At 39.5% G+C, this 19,774-nt stretch overlaps 1 protein-coding gene across 3 annotated transcripts; it reads left to right on the top strand.

Annotated features, from left to right (window-relative positions):
• The first annotated feature begins 11,725 nt into the window (after positions 1–11,725).
• On the top strand, positions 11,726–19,482 carry LOC132852413 (up-regulator of cell proliferation-like). 3 transcript variants are annotated; one of them, XM_060879627.1, is made up of 5 exons: positions 11,726–11,817; positions 13,567–13,676; positions 13,853–13,919; positions 14,089–14,138; positions 14,404–19,482. In XM_060879627.1, exons 4-5 carry the CDS (start codon positions 14,117–14,119, stop codon positions 19,062–19,064), a joined length of 4,683 nt encoding a protein of 1,560 aa, XP_060735610.1. In that variant the 5' UTR covers positions 11,726–11,817; positions 13,567–13,676; positions 13,853–13,919; positions 14,089–14,116; the 3' UTR covers positions 19,065–19,482. The 3 variants fall into 3 exon arrangements, with proteins under 3 accessions (XP_060735610.1, XP_060735611.1, XP_060735609.1); XM_060879628.1 differs by having other exon boundaries at positions 11,742–11,817; positions 13,564–13,676; XM_060879626.1 differs by lacking the exon at positions 13,567–13,676 and having other exon boundaries at positions 11,784–11,817.
• The last annotated feature ends 292 nt before the right edge of the window (positions 19,483–19,774 follow it).

Here is a 19,774-nt window from a genome sequence, read left to right as displayed (position 1 = left end):
AACATCTACAGATCCACCTGCTCAAGTTGGACTCTGTGATACTAAGAGGAGATCTGAACTCCATGTGATCCCTACACCAATACAACATTTGTCTGATTGTATATTTGGAATCACACCATCTAGTGTCACCCATATGAGGATGGGCTCCCCTTTGAGTCTGGTTCCTCTCAATGTTTCTTCCTTTACCATCTAAGGGAGTTTTTCCTTGCCACTGCTGCCTGAGTCACCTCAGACTTGCTCATTGGGGATGAACACATATACATACACACGTACACACACACTGTGAACTATATATATTTTGAATTTTTATTATATTAATTCTCTATATTACTCCTTATGCTTATCTTCTGTTCTATGTTTACGTTCTGTAAAGCTGCTTTGAGACAATGTCCATTGTAAAAAGCGCTATACAAATAAACTTGAATTGAATTGAATATATATATATATATATATATATATATATATATATATATATATATATATATATATATATATATATAATGTGTGTGTGTGTATATACGTATATATACACACATATATATATACGTATATACACACACATATATATATATAGCTTATTTTCAATCTTTTTTTACATGGAATTCTATGGAATAATCAGAGGTGTTTGTCTGTGTATATGTGTCTGTGTGTGTATGTGTGTGTGGTTGTATGTGTGCGAGCGTGTGTGTTAAGGCTTTCCAGCAATCCTCCTTGAAATCCAGAATACACACACGCACACACACCCTCCACACATATGCACACACACAAACACACACCAAACACAAAAATACACATGCAAACACACGAAAATGATAGTATGCTGATATAGTGTTAATTTTGTCAAACGAGACGAGACGAAATATGTTCATCAACAACCTTTTTTTTTCATGACTAAGACGAGACGATGACAAGACTGCACCACTGTCCAAAAACGCTGACTAAGACTAAATTAACATGCATTATTGTTGACGAAAAAAGACGAGGCGAAAATGTTTTGTATAAAATAAAAACTAAGATAAAATCTCTCTTCATTTTCGTCTACAATTGTCTCTGCTTTTTCATCAGCTGTTACGCCTTTAAAATATTCAGAACGAGTTTGCGGCGTCGCGCTGTTGCTCAAGAAAGAATTCGTCCACACGGCGCTCAAAAAAAAAAAAAATAAATAAAAAATCCTGAGCGCAAGTCTACCATCTAGGCAGGCTTTTTGTGTTAAATTATATTTCCTGTCGCTGCGCAGGCTCTTTTATTGTACATGACAGCTTATGTCCCGATGACCGGTCTTTGCATTACGATTAAAAGCAGTATCAATAAAGTAAAAAATGTGATGTGCTGTCAAGTTCGAGTGTATGCACTGTTTAAACGAGTGTTCTCAACTTCTCACTGATACTTTTGTGATTCGCGGAATGTAAATAGGTTGTATTTTAGGCCCACAGTAAAGTAGGCCTATTCTTTTCAGTTTTTCTGAGTATATTTATTTTATTTATGATTTGAACAGAAACATGAGACACAAGGCAACCAAAACAGTTTTAAAAACCTTTGTAACTTAAGTTGTCAGTCGGAGTCTGTTGGGCCCCAGCTTTTGAATTGTGTTGGTTAAAATAAAATACTCTTCAGAACAGGTTAATCATTTGTGAATGTGTCTCCTAAATCAGAAATTGAAAACCAGACATGTTTAACATTTATCATTCAACAAGTGTATTTTGTCAGGTAATTATGACATTTAACCAATGTTTGAGATATGTGAAACACTTTTTTTACTGAAATGTTTATCAGTAATAATATCAGTAATAATGTGTTATTTTAAAAAAAAGACTAAAATCTTTTGACTATAACTAGAATAAAATTAAAAAACTTTTAGTCGACTAAAACTTGACTAACAAAAAAAGATATGTGAATGACTAAATATGACTAAAACTAACAAGGACATTTGGCACAAGACTAAGACTAAGACTAAATTAAAAATAGGTGACGAAATTAACACTATGCTGATATCCTTCATAAAACGCGATGTAAAAAGCCTGAAAATAAGCCTTTTTTTTAACAGGCCTGTGTAATAGGGTAATGGCGCCACCTGTTGGTCAACAGTAAAAAATAACAAATTTGACCTCTTCCAAACCGACGGAACCATTAACAAGCAAGAATGCATGTTCCCCTTCGGAACTCGAGCTGCGTCGAAACGCTATGGGAACGCCCCTGCATGACCGTGCTCTGAACCACGTGTGTAATCTGACCAATAGGCGTTGGGACGTGATGTCTTCGGTGGGTGATATCACGTAAACAGGAAGCTACAAATGGCTGTGAGATGGACAAGACTCTAGCTTCTGCTCTTTCAGGTAAGCGCTGTGTTTTTCTGATACTATGTTTTTCTGATCGAGTGATGGCTAGCAGACAGAGATTCCGTAAATGTGTTTATCCGTGTCCCCGTTTCATTACCAGGAAGGATTCGCATGATCAGTGTGGTGTTTGCTTGGAAGTGGAGCATGCACAATCGGATCTCGAGGGAGTCGATTGCTTGCATTGTAGCCGCATGGCTATGTGCACGCTTCGCTCTCGGAGAGCGCTCTTTGATAGCCAGTCTCTTATATATCTCTTGGGGCGGGGGTATAGGATTGCCCCCTAAGCCCGAGAGAGTAGATCCTCCCTGACGGGAATGTTCAGGAGGGAGGCTAGGACCGTGAATCAACTCAAGAGGGCCAACGAGGGGCAGCTAGGAGAAGGTTGAGAGAAGGTAGAGAGTAGGTAGAGAGTAGGTAGAGAGTAGATCCTCCCTGACGGGAATGTTCAGGAGGGAGGCTAGGACCGTGAATCAACTCAAGAGGGCCAACGAGGGGCAGCTAGGAGAAGGTTGACCCGGTTGTGGTGCACTCTAGGACTTGCGGGAGCAGAGCTACCGGGGGAAGGCGTACAGACGGAGCCTCAGCCACGTCCATACCAAATCCGCTCCACCACGTGGGGGTGGAGACGTCACTCCCCGGGCCTCAGCACCTGCCTCGACAGGAAGTCTGCCTCCCTATTTACATGCCCTGGGATGGAAATCGCTCTCAGCTAATGGAACCTGGTCTCTGCCCAGAGCAGAATCTGCTGTGCCAACCTGAAACGCGGGCGCAAACGCGGACCGCCCTGATGATTGATATGTGGAACCACCGCAGTGCTGTCTGTCCGTACTAAGACATGGCAGCCCCTGAGGTGTGGAAGAAAGTGTTAGAAACACAGCCCTCATCTCCAGGCAGTTTATGTGCCACGAGAGATAAGGGCCCTCCCATAGACCCTGGGCAGGACGGCCATTCTAGGCCGCTCCCCAGCCCGAAAGCAAGGCGTCCGTAGAAAGAGTCCTGTGACGGCGACACGCCCCTAGAGTGGGACCCAAGGCCAGAAACCGGGGTCTTACCACATAAGAAGGGTACAAAGCCCACAGCGCGTAACCCTTATAACCCTGAGGGGATGTCTGCGAGGATGAAAACCCGCACCCCTGAGCCAGAGCTGGAATGGCCTCATGTGGAGCAGAACAAAAGGGATAACGTTGGCTGCTGCCGACATGAGGCCGAGCACCCTCTGTGCCTCGGCGAAAGAGAGGCCTCGGCCTAGCCGAATAGCTTTCACCGCTGACAAGATGGAAGCCACCCGAGCGGAAGACAGATGTGCCCGCATTGTGGTGGGGTCCCAAACTAGCCCCACTTTTCTGGGTCCAACCTGAGGCCTAGAGACCTCATATGGGCAAGCACAGCATCTCAATGACTGGCCGCCATAGCCGTGAACTGGGCCAGAATGAGCCAGTCGTCCAGGTAATTCAGTACACGGATGCCCTGGAGACACAGTGGTGCTAGGGCAGTGTCTATGCACTTTGTAATGTGCGTGGTGAAAGGGCTAGGCCAAAAGGAAGAACACAATACAGGTACACTTCGCCCCCAAAAGTGAACCTGAGGAACTTCCTGTGCTCCGGCAGAATGCCTATGTGAAAATAAGCGTCCTCAAGGTCGTCACAAATCAGTCTTTGAACCTGATCTGGGACACGATAACCTTGAGCATGAGCATCTTGAACCTGTAAGTCTTCAGAGTACAGTTCAGAGCCCACAGGTCCAAAATCGGACGCAGCCCCCCGTCCCTCTTGGGAACAATGAAATATCGGCTGTAAAGCTGGAGTCCCGGCCTGGGAGGGGAACATGCTCTATGGCCCCTTTCCTCAGGAGTGAGAGAAGTTCCTCTTGGAGGAACACTGCCTGGTGTCTGCCAACAATGGTGGGCAGCACACCCTGGAAGCGCTGAGGACGGGAGAAGAACTGGATCCTGTAGCCTTTTTCTACGGTATCCAGGAACCACTGAGACACCCCTGGCATGCTGCCTGTCTGTCTGACAGTGGTGTCAACCTCATGCAGACCTCCCGGGTGCCCTGAAGCTGGCAGGTGCCATCCAAGGGAGATCCGTGCAAGGAAGAGGAGCAGGCACAGACCCCACTGCTCCCAGAGGCGGCAGGGCAGGCAGTAGGGGAGTCTGAATGCAGCCGACTGGCATTTACCTCCTGGTGCCTGTTGATGACAGTAATTACTGCATCACAGAACAAGCCCTGAGGTAACACCGGGGTGTCCAGGAGAGAGGACATATCCTCAACTTTAATATTAGTTAAATTGAGCCACAAGTGCCACTCCGTGGCAACCAGCGCAGCCATTGCACGGCTTATGGAGCGGGCCGTCTGCTTTGTGGCACGGAGCGCAAAGTCAGTGGCCCGGTGGAGCTCAGATACCTCAGATAATGCGGGTTTCCTCTGTGCAGGCGATGTAGGTGAGAGATAGCCCGTAAGCGTCTCTGCAGTCACAGGTGTTACGACCTTTTTGGGCGTTTTCTAGGGTAAGGAGTAACATTTTATGGCTGTGGTGTTCTTTTGTGGGTGTGGTAAGCAAAGAAATGCAGGGACACAAAATAACCCTGAAATGTGGTTTATTGCCAAAAAAAGGAGAGATAACGGGACAACTCTAACCAAAAATATACAAAAGATAAACCAAAAGAAAATGAGACGGTAGTGACGACAAAAAAAAAATAAAGAAAAATAACCAAACCAATACTAACTCACTAACTCTTTAACCCTCTAACCTATCTAATGAAAATAAACTTGAAACAAAAATCTTCAGCGCCGAGCACCGTATACTGTACTTCCCTACTCTATCCTACTTAAAAAAACATACAGGGGGTGGCGTACACCTCTTACCTAGTGTGTCTAACATCGAGTTACCTACGTGAGGTGCTATGGAAGTCTTCCCTGTCCCACTTCCTCTGATATAACAAAAATGAACAAAAAGGAGCAAAAGCTCCTTAGACAGAGACAGGAAATGCGACCCCAATGTTTTTAAGGTAACAGTGTGATTAATTATTATACATACTGAATAGCGTGCAACAATAGCAGAAAAAAAAAGGAATAGCGGAAGGGTTTCCCCTTTGTCGAATTAGCATACACCCTAAGTAGCTTGGCAACCACAGCACAAGGCAAAACGGAAGTCTCTCGTCGCTTCTTTTCCTGGCGCTTTTATATCCGCCGGCTGAAGTTCATTGCCAGCAGATAGGTCAAGCCGAAAGAGGATCCCCGAGCCAATCAGTACTCCCGGAAGTGTCTAAGAGTGAGAAACGAGAGAGAGAGAGAGACAAAACACCAGCAATCCCCCCCAAAACAGTCTTAGGGACGTAACACAGGCATCACCACATACCATGGCTTTCAAGCCCTATAGTGGCTGAATAGTCAGACATGGCAGGAGAAAGAATACGCGCTGAAAATGGAATTCTTCAAGACCTCGACACCTTGGCATGGAGGTCTGGCAAAAAACGGCAGCTGCCCACGTGAAAGTGGCCTGCGGCCTGAAGTCAGAAAGCGGTCGTCTAGCTTATAACGGACGACACTTACTTCCTCTTCAGGCCAATCTAATTTTAGCCTAGACACAGCGCGTGTCACCGCCTCGAGGAGCTCCTCGAACGCAGCTGATTGTGTCGGCTATTCAGAGGGGGGAAGCCCCTCCCTGCCCACATCGTGCTCCTCAGAGCCCGACGCGGAAAGCAGCATGTTCACTTCCAGGTTGGGAGAATTCGCAGCGCAAGCTCCTGAAACCGAAACCAAACGAACGGAGTTAGGGGAGAGGGAAAGAGAAAGGGAAAAACTCGCCTCTTGCTCCATTTATGCTAACTCAACATGCGAAAATACAGCCAGGCGAGATCGGAGAGTACACAGAGGGAATCTCTCACAATGCACGCAGCCGGCTGATCAGAGGGGGAAAGCCCTTCCCCACCCACATCGAGCTCCTCAGAGCCCGAAGCGGAAGCAGCATGCTTTCTTCCGGGTTGGGAGAAATCGCAGCGCGAGCTCCCGAAACCAAAATCGAGCGAACAGAGTTAGGAGAGAGGGAAAGAGAAAGGAAAAAACCCGTCTCTTGCTCCATATCTGCAAACTCAACCTGCGAACCCCGTGATCGAAGCCATCGCGCCGCCTCGGCGGACGCGGGACCCGAACAAAGAGGCGCAGCCGAGCTGAAAAATACAGCCAGGCGGATGGGAGAGTATGCAGAGGGATCCCTCACATTGCACGCAGCCGGCTCCCTCGAGAGCCGACCGGGCATGTGCCTCTCCCAAACAAACAATGCAAAGAGAGTGTGTGTCGTCCCCTGTGATAAAGCAGATTTACACACTATACCTGCATAATTCTACAATTTTAAAATTCAATATATTTCCTACATGTAGGACCCCTTGGAGTATGTTGAGGATTATTGCAACTGGCTTCATTACAGTAGCATACTAAGTTAAAAATAACATAAGCTGTATTCAGCCTGTACCATAAAACACAAATGGTTAATAAAAATAATAAAACTAGATCAGCTGTGTATATACACACTCCCACCAAGCCACCAAATCCTACCTTGGCTTACAACTTACATTTTTATCTTTAATGCTGTGCAAACGTTTCAGATTGCTTGCTTTGAAAAACATTCAGACAAGGTCAAAGTGCCCATAGTTACCAAATTACCATTAATAAAGTTCAAATAATCATAATTTGGCACTTACAACTACATGTTTTTTGGGGTTGGACCTGGAAATTTGTACGCTGCAATTTCAGTTTGTTTTGGCGCACACGGCAATTATCGCATTATGAGACTACGGGTGATCTGCCTGCAACAACTTGCACATGTCTTCTTCTTCTTCTTCTTCTTCTTCTTCTTCAGTCTTCATCTTACAACCAAACACACGCTAAATGTCTTGGGCCACTGCATGTTGCTGAAGGCTTTAACAGGTGTTAAACATCTGATCCATGCATGTAGGGGTTGCACTTATGCCTGCATTCTCCACGGCCAGGCTGTGAGGGCTGAGCACACATCACACAAGACGAGGATTAATCGGTTAATTTAAAGGAACAAATAATAACAACAGAAAATTAAATCTGTCAGGATCCAGCCCGGACTTTGGCCACGTGCTTTTGTTTATGTTGTGTTCACGTGTCTGCCCCGTCCTTGTCTCGTCCTCCCCACCTCTGCACACCTGTTCCTCATGTCTAATTGTCACTTTCACTGTTGTCGAGTGGAATCCTCCATGAAACCCCAAAGTGGAGCGGCATTCTTGACTGGAGCAAGAATGGAGCCACACATCCATTAGGATCTGTTAAAAAAGGGTAGTACACTCTGCCAAACATGGTGCCAAACAGCGTCTTCTGTGGGACCCGAAGTGGAGTGTTCTCAGCTTAGGACAGAAGCAGAGGAGCAACCATGAGAAAACAAGGCAGGGAAGTCCACATTGGACAAAAGCTGACACACAGATGGTCTTAACGAACACAATCCTCAACAATATTCCTGGGTGTTAACCAGTCCAAAACAGATCATAGACAAAAGAAAAAAAAACTAAGTGGGTGATGCTGCTGGGTCTGCAATAGGACAAGTCATTATTTTCAGTAGTAGTCACATTTTTGGAGAGAGCTCGTGAGACCCAAGAGCATGAGGAAACAGTTCTTATTTTTATTAACAAAAAATAACACAAAACAATGTAACAAACAGGATATGAAAACAAAGCACAAATACCTGAGGACATGAAAGCATCACTGAAACAAAAGGCACAACATGGATAAGAGCATACCTAAAAACTAAATGCGACAATTACAAAGACTTGACGAAAGGACAGGTATAAATAGATCAACACATTAGTATTAATGGGAAACAGGTGACATAACCACATGGTAGCAATACATCTGCCAGAACCCTTTCTAGTGGTCAGGCATGGAATTGTCCCAGTAGTTCTTGAAATTTCCACTTTGTGAAGAGTGCCAAATCCAGAGGTGTCAATTAGGAGTGGCTTTTAACTCTTCACCCTCTGATAGAAGGTGAGCTAGACAAGGCTGGCTCGGCACTAGAGATGTAAGACATAATTCACATTGGGAGGCTAATGGTGGTGTTTCTTTGCCTTCACTCTGTGTCCCACATATACGATGGAGTGAGTCCATGGTTTTATACAGCATGCCCGCTTCCCACCACTGCTGGGTTGACGAACGGCACTGCTTCACTTCAGGAGTGCTATCCAGGAGAGGCTTTAGATTCAAGAACCAAACTCAGACACGCCAGCATGAAGCAAGAGGGCAAATCAGATGAGACATTAGGTCAACTCCTCAGAGACAAACAAGTCCACATCTGCTCAGTGGTACTTCTGCCATATGAATTCCACCATATGTGAGTGGATCTGGCATTCCCTGGTGCTCAGACCCTGCCTTGATAAAAAGTCTGCTCCCAAATTTGCATGCCCTGAAAATGTAAATTGACCTGATTGAGAACCCATGAGACCCAACAGCTTCTGAGATCGAGCCACTGACATATGTTGGCCTAGCCTAACACTGTTCTACAGGTGCATCTCAGTGAATTAGAATGTCATGGAAAAGTTAATTTATATCAGTAATTCAACTCAAATAGTGAAACTTGACTTATATAAATTCACTGCACACAGATTGAAGTAGTTTAAGAAATTCTAGAGCACTTCATGCTTCCTTCTGCTGAGCAGCTTTTTAAAGATGCTGATTTAATTTTCCAGCAGCATTTGAGCACCTGCCAACACTGCCAAAAGCACCAAAGGGGTGTTAAATAACCATGGTGTTGGTGTGCTTGACTGGCAAGCAAACTCACCAGACCTGAACCCCATAGAGAATCTATAGGCTATTGTAAAGAGGAAAATGAGAAACAAGAGACCAAAAAATGCAGATGAGCTGAAAGCCACTGTCCAAGAAATCCGGGCTTCCACACCACCTCAGCTGTGCCACAGACTGATCACCTCCATGCCACGCTGAATTGAGGCAGTAATTAAAGCAAAAGGAGCCAAGTATTGAGTATTTTCCACATACTCTTTACTGGTCTGATGAAGTATTCTTTTTTTGAGATAGTGAATTGGGGGGTTTTTGTTAAATGTGAGCCAAAATCACAATTAAAAGAACCAAATACTTAAACTACTTCAGTCTGTGTGTTCTGTATTTAAATAATGAATATATGAACTTTTCCATTACATTCTAAGTCATTGAGATGCTCCTGTATACTGAAAACAATTTGTATTTGAAGTGAGACTAACAAACAATTTTGTGTATTAAAATTTCAAGCAAAATCCATTTAAATCCAAGAATTATAATTTTGAAAAGTGAATTGTGAATTTAGAAGGAGAAGAAGAAAGAGCAGAAAGAAGAAAAAGAAAAAGAAGATGATCAAGCATTTTATTGTTGTTCAGCATATAAACTGTAAACAATTTGCAGCATCTGAAGATTTTTATGATAAATGTTTTAGGTTTTCATGTTATGCTGAAATAATGGGTATGGTGAAATATTTGTCAAACCTGTCAGGCAAGCATTTTAGCATTTCACACCTAAAAAATGTCCAGAAGCAGTCTAAGGTGACCTTTACACATGGAAATTAAAGAAAAGAAACTTAAAATGAAGAATGTAGACAGACTACTCTGACACATTGACATTTAAGAAATATGCACAATGTAATGAAGAAAAAGCTTCTATTTAAATATGTATATACGTTCCAAATTGTGGAAACAAAGACATATGAACATATTAATTGACCCAATTTTTTATATATATATATATATATATATATATATATATATATATATATATATATATATATATATATATATATATATATATAATGTATGGGATGTGGTAGCCTAGTGGTTAAGGTGTTGGGCTACCAATCGGAAGGTGTGAGTTAGATTCCTACATCCACCAAACTGCCACTGCCACATAGACGTAGACAAAATATGACAGTATTTTAGTCAGTAAGTCACCTTATTATGAAACAAAGTAACAATAATATTTGAAAAAAGGAAATGTTAGTTTTAAAAATCACTACTTGCTGAATTCTTTTTCTAAATATTTGTCTTTATTTTCATTTTCATTATTTAATTACCACTTTTTACTTTTTTTATATTTGTTATTTGGACATCTTAAAAAAAAGCAAATGTTTATATACATTTTGCTTTGCATGTTTTAAGCTGTCTCAGCTCATCATGTTCTAACACAGAAAAGAAACTTAATTTCCAGGAAGTTCTGAGCATTTGGCACATAGCCCAAGTTGTTTGAAGTCAAGTATTAAGTTTGCAAAGTCTGTGATGATTTGGGGTACAATGTCATCTGCTCTTGTTGGTCCACTGTGAAATTTTAGAGCACTTCATGCTTCCTTCTGCTGACCAGCTTTTTAAAGATGCTGATTTAATTTTCCAGCAGGATTTGGCACCTGCCAAGACTGTCAAAAGCAGTGCCTTAAACTACTTCAGTTTGTGTGTACTGTATTTAAATAATGAATATATGAACTTTTCCATGACATTCTAATTTATCGAGATGCTCCTGTATACTGAAAACAATTTGTATTTGAAGTGAGACTCACAAATCTACAAAGTGATTAAATTTCCAAATTTTGTGTGTTTAATTTCAAGGAAAATCCATTTAAATCCAAGAATTATAATTTTGAAAAGTGAATTGTGAATTTAGAAGAAGAAGAAGAAGAAAAAGAAGATGATGATCAAGCATTTTATTGTTGTTCAGCATATAAACTGTAAACAATTTGCAGCATCTGAAGATTTTTATGATAAATGTTTTATGTTGGCATGTTATGCTGAAATAATGGGTATGGTGAAAAATTTGTCAAACCTGTCAGGCAAGCATTTTAGCATTTCACTCCTAAAAAATATCCAGAAGCAGTCTATTGTACACCTTACAGTAACAAAATGTACTTTAAGGTGACCTTTACACATGGAAATTAAAGAACAGAAACTTAAAATGAAGAATGTAGACAAACAAAGACATATGAACATATTAATTGACCCAATTTAAAAAAAAAAAAAATATATATATATATATATATATATATATATATATATATATATATATATATATATATATATATATATAAACATAGACGTAGACAAAATATGACAGTATTTTAGTCAGTAATAGTCACCTTATTATGAAACAAAGTAACAATAATATTTGAAAAAAGGAAATGTTAGTTTTAAAAATCACAGTACTTGCTGAATTCTTTTTCTAAATATTTGTCTTTATTTTCATTTTCATTATTTAATTACCACTTTTTGTATGTTTATATACATTTTGCTTTGCATGTTTTAAGCTGTCTCAGCTCATCATGTTCTAACACAGAAAAGAAACTTAATTTCCAGGAAGTTCTGAGCATTTTCTGAAAAATCATGCCACTCCCAGGGCAAGGTGTTCATATCTGCTTTCAGTTTTGGGGTATAAATTCTGATCACAACTAGCAGCAACAGAAATACCACAGACATCACCATGAACACTTGTCCTAACTTTTGGTAAGCAATTATGACATTTCATAATTTTCTACACTATCAGCTTATTTTTTTTTTTTACAAAACTTTGCATTTACTTTTTCATTTTGAGATGTTGGAGGTTATTTACCTACATATTTTTAAAAAGATATATTTCTTGATTTGTTCAGCAACCTTGTCTGATAATTAAATTGCATTATGTTTAATGCTTGTGGAAATAGTAGAAATATCCTACCCTCACACTGGGACATGACTAATTTACAAACCTCTTCTTAATATCTGACAAAGTTGTATATGATTAACTTCTCCTTTCTACGAAAATAACTGAGTTAGATAGCCAAAGCATTTGTCTGGGGCAAACGTGAGGCAGTAAAAAGGTTTATTTGTGATTTGTGGTACTGCTTTGCTCATATTTTATCTTCTATTCTAACTATTTGTTAATGGACATGCGCTATTTTCTTCTGATACATTTATCAGTTGTGGGGAGCACAGAATGTTCTCTGTTTCTGCGAAGTATGGGTTGTTGATACCCACAGATAGAGTGTTCATATTATTCCTATGGCAGATAATGGCTATAGTGATAGTTAGTAAAGTATAATAATGTCTTCCTATTTCCATAGTTAGCAATCTATTTGTCTATTAGATTGTGTATGACAAATTAAAAATAATATAAGATTAATTTTTATTTGTCGATGGATAGTCTTTAAGATGTGTGGTATTAATTGTACCTTTCTGGTACATACAGTATCCTCTGATATAACTTTATATGTGGCATGCTACTTTAAAGGTGTTTCCAGTATCAATTGCTGAAGGAAGGAGTAGTTTTGCCCAGCATATTAGTAGAATGGCCTTGGAGAAGCAATCAGTGATAGAACTGTGGTGTAACCTTGGTATTCCTGTAGATCAGTGATAAAATCTATCAGTATGTGAGATCAGGGCTGATGGGATATGGGCAGGGGTATGAACAGGGCAGTGTGAGGGCATAACAGAGTTCTTTATTGTGCACATTTCAGTCAGTATTGGACAAACTGTGTCTATTCATGGTTTAGTGAAGGACACCAGAATCTATTGCTCACTAAAGTGATAGGACATTATGTATGATGGAGTTCAGAGCCAAGTGTGAGCCTACTGTATAAGTTGGTCTCACATTGTCTATAGAACAGTGGAACAAAGATTTTGTCAGAGAGTATTCAAGAAGCAATGGGTAAATGTTGTGTTTAGGAAATGTCATCTATGTTTGACCGATGGATGTAAGCTACAATACAGATTATCTTTTGATGGGAAGTCTGGTTCCTCTCCGTTCACCCATTATCTAAATCTTCCATTCACCACTGTCCACTGGACCGATTCTGGGAATTAATTTTTATTGAAGTCAGTCAAAGTGCGAGCAATGTTGGAAATCATAACAAAGTATATTTTTATCGCACTTTGACTGACTTCAATAAAAATTAATTCCCAGAATCGGTAATATATATATATATATATATAAACTTTATAAATAAGTATAAGTATACTCTCACCTTCGATTTGGTCTTTGGTTTCTAGTAAGCTGCAATTTCTGTTAACTTGGCAGTTTGGGGGCACACCTGCCCATTGCCCAAACAGATGCTCAAATACACTATTTCCAGTCCTGCCTATCTTAAGGAATTTGGACAGCCCTTAAATTCTGTATCCTTGGCCGTCAGTAAATAATTTGCTTTGCAGAAAGTTGTCAATCCATTTAAAAAGTGTTATCAATTTGACTTATTTGCTCTGTTTTTTCAATATAAGAAGATTTTGTAATGAAAGTAGCAGCATTGGCGGCAAAGTACAGTGCTTAGCATTACCACCTCACAGCTCTGGTCTCCCCACATGCCCTGTCATGGACTGAAGTCTCATCCAAGGTATATTCCTGCTTCACTCCAGGATATATTCCAGGATGTTTATAAATAAAGATGAATGAACTAATTAGTGACTCAGCCTTTTTGAAGAACTCCAGGCAGAATCAAAATAAAAGAAGTGCTTCTTGTTTGAAATGCAGCTCTAAAAATTGTACTGATCATGTTTTGTTTTTCTCCAGGTACTTCTGAAAATTCATAGAAAACAACTACTGTAACTTATTGTTGACACAGATGATGCAGATAAAAGTATGTACTACAGATTAGCATTTTAAGTACTGAAAATAATTTTATTCGTTGTAATATTTATCCATAATTGTTTTTGATTAATTACATATACTTACCATCTAATCCGGTTAAAAAACTGTGACAGAAGAACATATAGTTGCCAACTGCTTAATTAATCTTTTTCCTTTAGTAAAATCTGTGATTTGGGATCAGCACAGATGGCGTCAAAGCAGCAAAAAGGTGAGTAAAAACTGAGGTGACAACAATAATGTGGAATAAGGGGAAAAAGAGTAACTCAAATTCATTTTTAATTTTAATTTAATTAATATTGTTATCCATGTTATTTTTCCTACCATTTAAATGCTTCGAATATTACTGGAGTAAAACATAAAAGCAATATAACATACAAAACCTGACTATTAAAATATTGAAATATTTCTAACAAAAAAAAAATTAAAATTATATATATATATATATATATATATAAATTAATATTTATTTTCAGATTTTCTTGCATTTCTGAAAACGCTGGGACTTAAAAAATACTTCCCAAATAAGCTGACTCTGAAGTCTTTGCTGGAGATCAACAGTGCCAGTTTATCTGATAAAGACGTTCAGTCACTGCACGAGATACCGGAGGATTTCCTTCGCAAGCTGCTAATGGTTAATTCAGATTCTCGAACTGTAATTTGTGCACCTGATGAAAATAAGGAAACAAACGATTTGTTTGCTGAGCAGAGCTGTGATTCTACCCCAAATCTCCTTGATGTACACGCTGCACTCTTTGCCTGTGCTGACAGTTTCCTTCAGCAAGAAATGGCACTAAAAATGTCAATGTGCCAGTTTGCAGTGCCGTTTGTGTTACCTCAAGGAGGTCATAATCAATGCACTCTGATGTTATGGGCTCTTAGAGGTATTCTGAAAGAATGGCGTCCCCACTCAATGACAGAATCTAAAGGGTTTGTTGAAGACAGTGTTGTTCATGCAAAAATTCCTATGATATCATTTGTAAGGCTAAGCAACTGCAGCTTGACCAAATCAAAGGTGTTGAACCAAGTGTTAAAAAATTCACAGCAGCACCAGGATTTTTTTTGTTATCAAGAAATGATCGGAGGATCTGCTCCAAGAGTCATCTCTAATGGCATGGTTGAAATATGCTGGAGTCTTCCATGTGGAAACAAAACCATTGATGTCTTTCCTGAGCCAGTGGTTTTTGCTAATTTAAGAGGAGATGTTTGCACATTCGAAACCCAATTCAGTTTCCTTTCTCAGGTGTCAACAGCTGTCTTTGTGTTCCTAGACAGTGTTGATGAAAATGAACAAATATTGTTTGCCTCTTTACAAGAAATGAAGTCCAAATGCTTTCTTGTGGTCAACACTCCAGGAAATATGAGTGAGAAAATAAAGTCATCAATTAAAGCAGCAGTTGATACTCTGCAACTGGAAAGAGATCACGTCATTCAGAAAAGCAAAACCACGAATTTTGCTACATTTTCAAAGATGATCAGTTCTTCCATTACAAAAGTGCTGGGTGAACATCACAGGGCATGTGAAATCGAGGCTATGAAGACAGTTGCTCAGAACTTAGGCCTTAGAATTGATGAAAATGATAGCACAGCCTGTGTGTCAGCAAACAAAACAGCAGAGGAAATCATGAAATGCATTGGAGTTCGTCCCATAGTGGAATATAAAAAGTCACAGCTGCCACTGCAAGGTGAAAACTGGAAAAGACTGGCTCAGATAGAAAAAGAGCAATGTCGATTACAACATTCAGGGCTGTTGAGTTTGGAGGAGTATAAGGCCCAACTTCAAAATGAAAAAGAAGAAATTCTAGAAAAACAAAGCAACCATAAGATTACAAAAACAATGGACATCTTAATGAAGGCATTGTCAACCTCAGATGATATCGAGCGAGCATTTTTTCTCAGATGGCTGGGACTAAAGCTGGACATGCGATCACGAAAACACATGACAGCCCTTCGGCACAAATACAGAGAGTGTGAACAAAAGAAAGACAGAGATGCTGTAGCCCAATTAGACCAGGAGCTGATCGACTCTTCACTTGGCATCGAGCATTACCTGAGAGAGCTGGGACAAATCTATGAGGCTGCTTCATTTGTTTCACACAAAATAACTGATAAAATAGGCAATCTTCCTACTCTGGCTGCCAAACTGCTTCTGGCTGGATTTCCTCTTGAAATACTTGATGGAGATGCATCAAATATCCCAGAGAAATGGGTGAGTGATGTTCTCATGGAGCTTCACAAGATGGTTAAGGAAAGGAGCCGTTTGCTGATTATAACTGTGTTAGGGGTTCAGAGTTCTGGTAAATCAACACTGCTCAACACTATGTTTGGAGTCCAGTTTTCAGTAGGTAGTGGAAGATGCACACGTGGAGCATACATGATTCTCCTACCTGTGGGTGAAGACTTGAAGGAAGAGTTACTTTGTGACTTTGTCCTTCTGATTGATACAGAGGGTTTGAAATCACCAGCACTGGCACAATTGGAAGACAGTTATGATCATGACAATGAATTAGCTACCTTTGTGATTGGTCTTAGCGACATAACCATCATAAATGTGGCAATGGAAAATTCCACAGAGATGAAGGATGTCTTACAGATAGCAGTTCATGCTTTTTTACGGATGAAGGAAATTGGTAAAAAAACAGTCTGCCACTTTGTTCATCAAAATGTTGCTGGTGTATCAGCACATGAGAAAAACATGACAGACAGACAAAAGCTTCTGGACCAGTTAAATGAGATGACACTGATTGCAGCTGAGATGGAAAAGAAGCCTCATGTGAGGAAATTCACTGATGTTTTGGATTATGATGTGGAAAAGAATAACTGGTATATACCAGGCCTATGGCATGGCACACCACCAATGGCACCAGTTAATACAGGCTACAGTGTTGCTGTTCTTGATTTTAAGAAAAACCTCTTGGAGATGCTTAAAGCAAGAAAAGGTGAACAACTCTTTCAGATCCCAGAGTTCCTGCAGTGGATGAGTAGCTTATGGAAGGCAGTGAAGTTTGAGAATTTCATCTTCAGTTTCAGAAACACTCTTGTGGCCCATGCCTATGACAATCTTTGCAAAGAGTTTTCAGACTGGGAATGGTCTTTCAGAAGACCTATCTTGTTTTTGATTTCTAAAGCAGAGGTTCAACTGTCTAACACTGAAACAAGCAGTATTCATGGGGTTGTTGATGCACTTAAGAAAAAAACCGAAAAAGAGCTCATGATTCAATTACAAGAAATGACAAAGAAATTGAAAGAATACTACAAAAGGAAAGACCGTAATGTGCATTTGGTGGAAAAATACAAAACTGATTTTATCAAAAGCATTAATTGTCTGGAGACTGAAATGAAGAATGAAGTGAACAAACGATTAGATCTGGCTATTGAGATGAAGAAAAACACTGCAAAATTAGAGGAGATACACAGTAAGCAAGCTGCAATGGTCGAATCCCAAGTTCTGCAATTACTTCAGAAGTACAAAGCTCGCAATGATGAAGTGTCTGACGAGGATCTCAAAGCCGATTTTGAAAGAATGTGGAGAAGAGAGATTGCAAACTTCACTGGCCTAAAAGAACGGGATGTTCCCGCTGATGTTTTGAAGCAATTGCGAGCAAGCCTAGGAAATCGCCAAGTCAACGAGGATTTCCAGAATGTTACAAATTTGACACAATGTGGGAAAGAAGGTTTCAAAGTCAGGTCAAAACATATAAATACGGGAAAAGGTTTTCAGGCTGTAAAGGATTTATTTACAAAAAAGTCTACAAAGCAGGCTCTACAGATTGTTGCAGTTGATGCCATTAACAGTTGTAGTAGGATGATTGAACAGTGTTCACATTTCAAAAGTGATTACCAAGATACCTTTACAAAAGATGTCCTTGATGAAATTGATGCAAACCTCAAAATAGGAAATAAATACAATATTACATTTGAAATTGAGCTTAAATTGCACATTTGTGGCATTGCCTCTCGGACATTCCTTGAGATGCACAGGAAGTATCTCTCTGAGCAAGATCCTGTCAAGCATTTACAGAAACTTAAGAATCAATATCTCTCTAATTTTATTGATTTGTACAGAGAGAGGGATCAGTGCCAAAAGAAAGCACAAAACTTTACTCAGCTCTGTCTCAAACCAGCAGTGACTGAGTACATCGACCAGTCCATCGGACCTGACATTGTTGATGCAGTTTTGGAGAATGAATCTACTGCGTATAGTTCACGATCACTATTTCAGTACACCATTCAGAAGGAACTGCTGGAAAAATCAAATTTCAGTGAAATTAAAGGGTACAGTTTACATTATAAGAATTATGTGAAAGACTGGATATACAATCATATTGTTAGATGCTTTTCCAAAGACTTATCTCTGCAAAAATTAAAAATGAAGAAGCTGGAAATCATAATAAAAATGATCACTGAAGCAGTGGAAACTTGTAAGCTTGAAGCCAGTGGCTCTCCTTTGCCTAATGATGCAGACGGTACCACAAAATTGATTCAAAAGCTTTGCAAAACTATGATGGATGTTATTTCAATACCCATGAGCACAGTGGACAGTGTCCTGTTTCAGAACACAAGCTGTTGCGATCCATTCACCAAATGTCTCTGTGAATGTATCGATGAACTGAAACAGCAAATATCAAAGGAGATCTCAGAGTCAACTGATATCAAAGAGACACTGAAAAAGGTGTCAATAAAACCCCAGGATGAGCTTTTCAAGAGGGTGTTTGGATGTGGAGTGCAGTGTCCATTTTGCAAAACACCATGTGAGGCAGGAGGAAAGGAACATCAGCAACACCATGCAGCTGTGCACAGACCACAAGGCATTGGAAGATACAGATATAGTACGTCTAATAGCCTTTGTGAAGAGATCTGTACATCTAGTGTTCATGGCAATGGAACATTTCTAAATCAGGACACAAATTTCCAACCTCATCCCTGCAAAGACTACCGGAAATATTACCCAGACTGGCATATTGCACCTGACATGTCAATAGAAGCCTCAGATTACTGGAAATATGTGCTGGTGACATTCAATAAGGAATTTGCTGGAAGTTATAAAGCATTGCCAGCTGTTTATCCTGATGTGTGGAATCAAATCACTAAAGATCAGGCTTTTATTAGTCTGAAGCTCATTTTTAATATTAAATAATAGAAAACCGGCAAAATTTCACTGCAAACATATTGAAATTTGTGAAGAAGACAAACTCCATCACTCACAGTTCTATCACTTATGTTATTGCTCAGGTGAAGCAGAAACTGGAGCAATAGTTATGCCTGAATCAATGTTATTAGGATTATGATATTGGGGGATTTAAATGGTTTCTAATAAACACTATATCTGTATGCCTTATGATTTTTTTAATGGTTTTAGATGGTTGGATTATTTAGATGGTTGGATTATTTAGATGGTTGGATTATTTCTTTGACTGATTCAAATGTTTACTTTGTTATACTGTACATGTTACGGTTATAGTTAGTAATTATTGTCTGAAATTTAGTTGAATGCATTATTATTGTAGGAACATACTGTATGAACATAGGAGTATGTTAATGATAAATTGTGATTCATAAATAAACTAATAATATAATAAATGAATAATTTTTGGTTTTCATTTAGTTTATCACTGTTTTTATCATACATATCTACACATACTATACAGTATAATACTTGTTTAAGGTACAATCAGTTTTAGTTAGTTAAAAATACAAAGGACAGAGTGCGGGTTGAAGCATTAGGCAAGATAAACAAACAAACAAACAAAAAAGACTCGAGCCCAACACTTTATAATATAATATAATATATATATATATATATATATATATATATATATATATATATGTATATGTATGTATATATAT

Source organism: Tachysurus vachellii, chromosome 10, assembly GCF_030014155.1.
Source record: "Tachysurus vachellii isolate PV-2020 chromosome 10, HZAU_Pvac_v1, whole genome shotgun sequence".
Classification (NCBI taxonomy): domain Eukaryota; kingdom Metazoa; phylum Chordata; class Actinopteri; order Siluriformes; family Bagridae; genus Tachysurus; species Tachysurus vachellii.
This window is presented reverse-complemented; position numbering and strand designations above follow the sequence as displayed.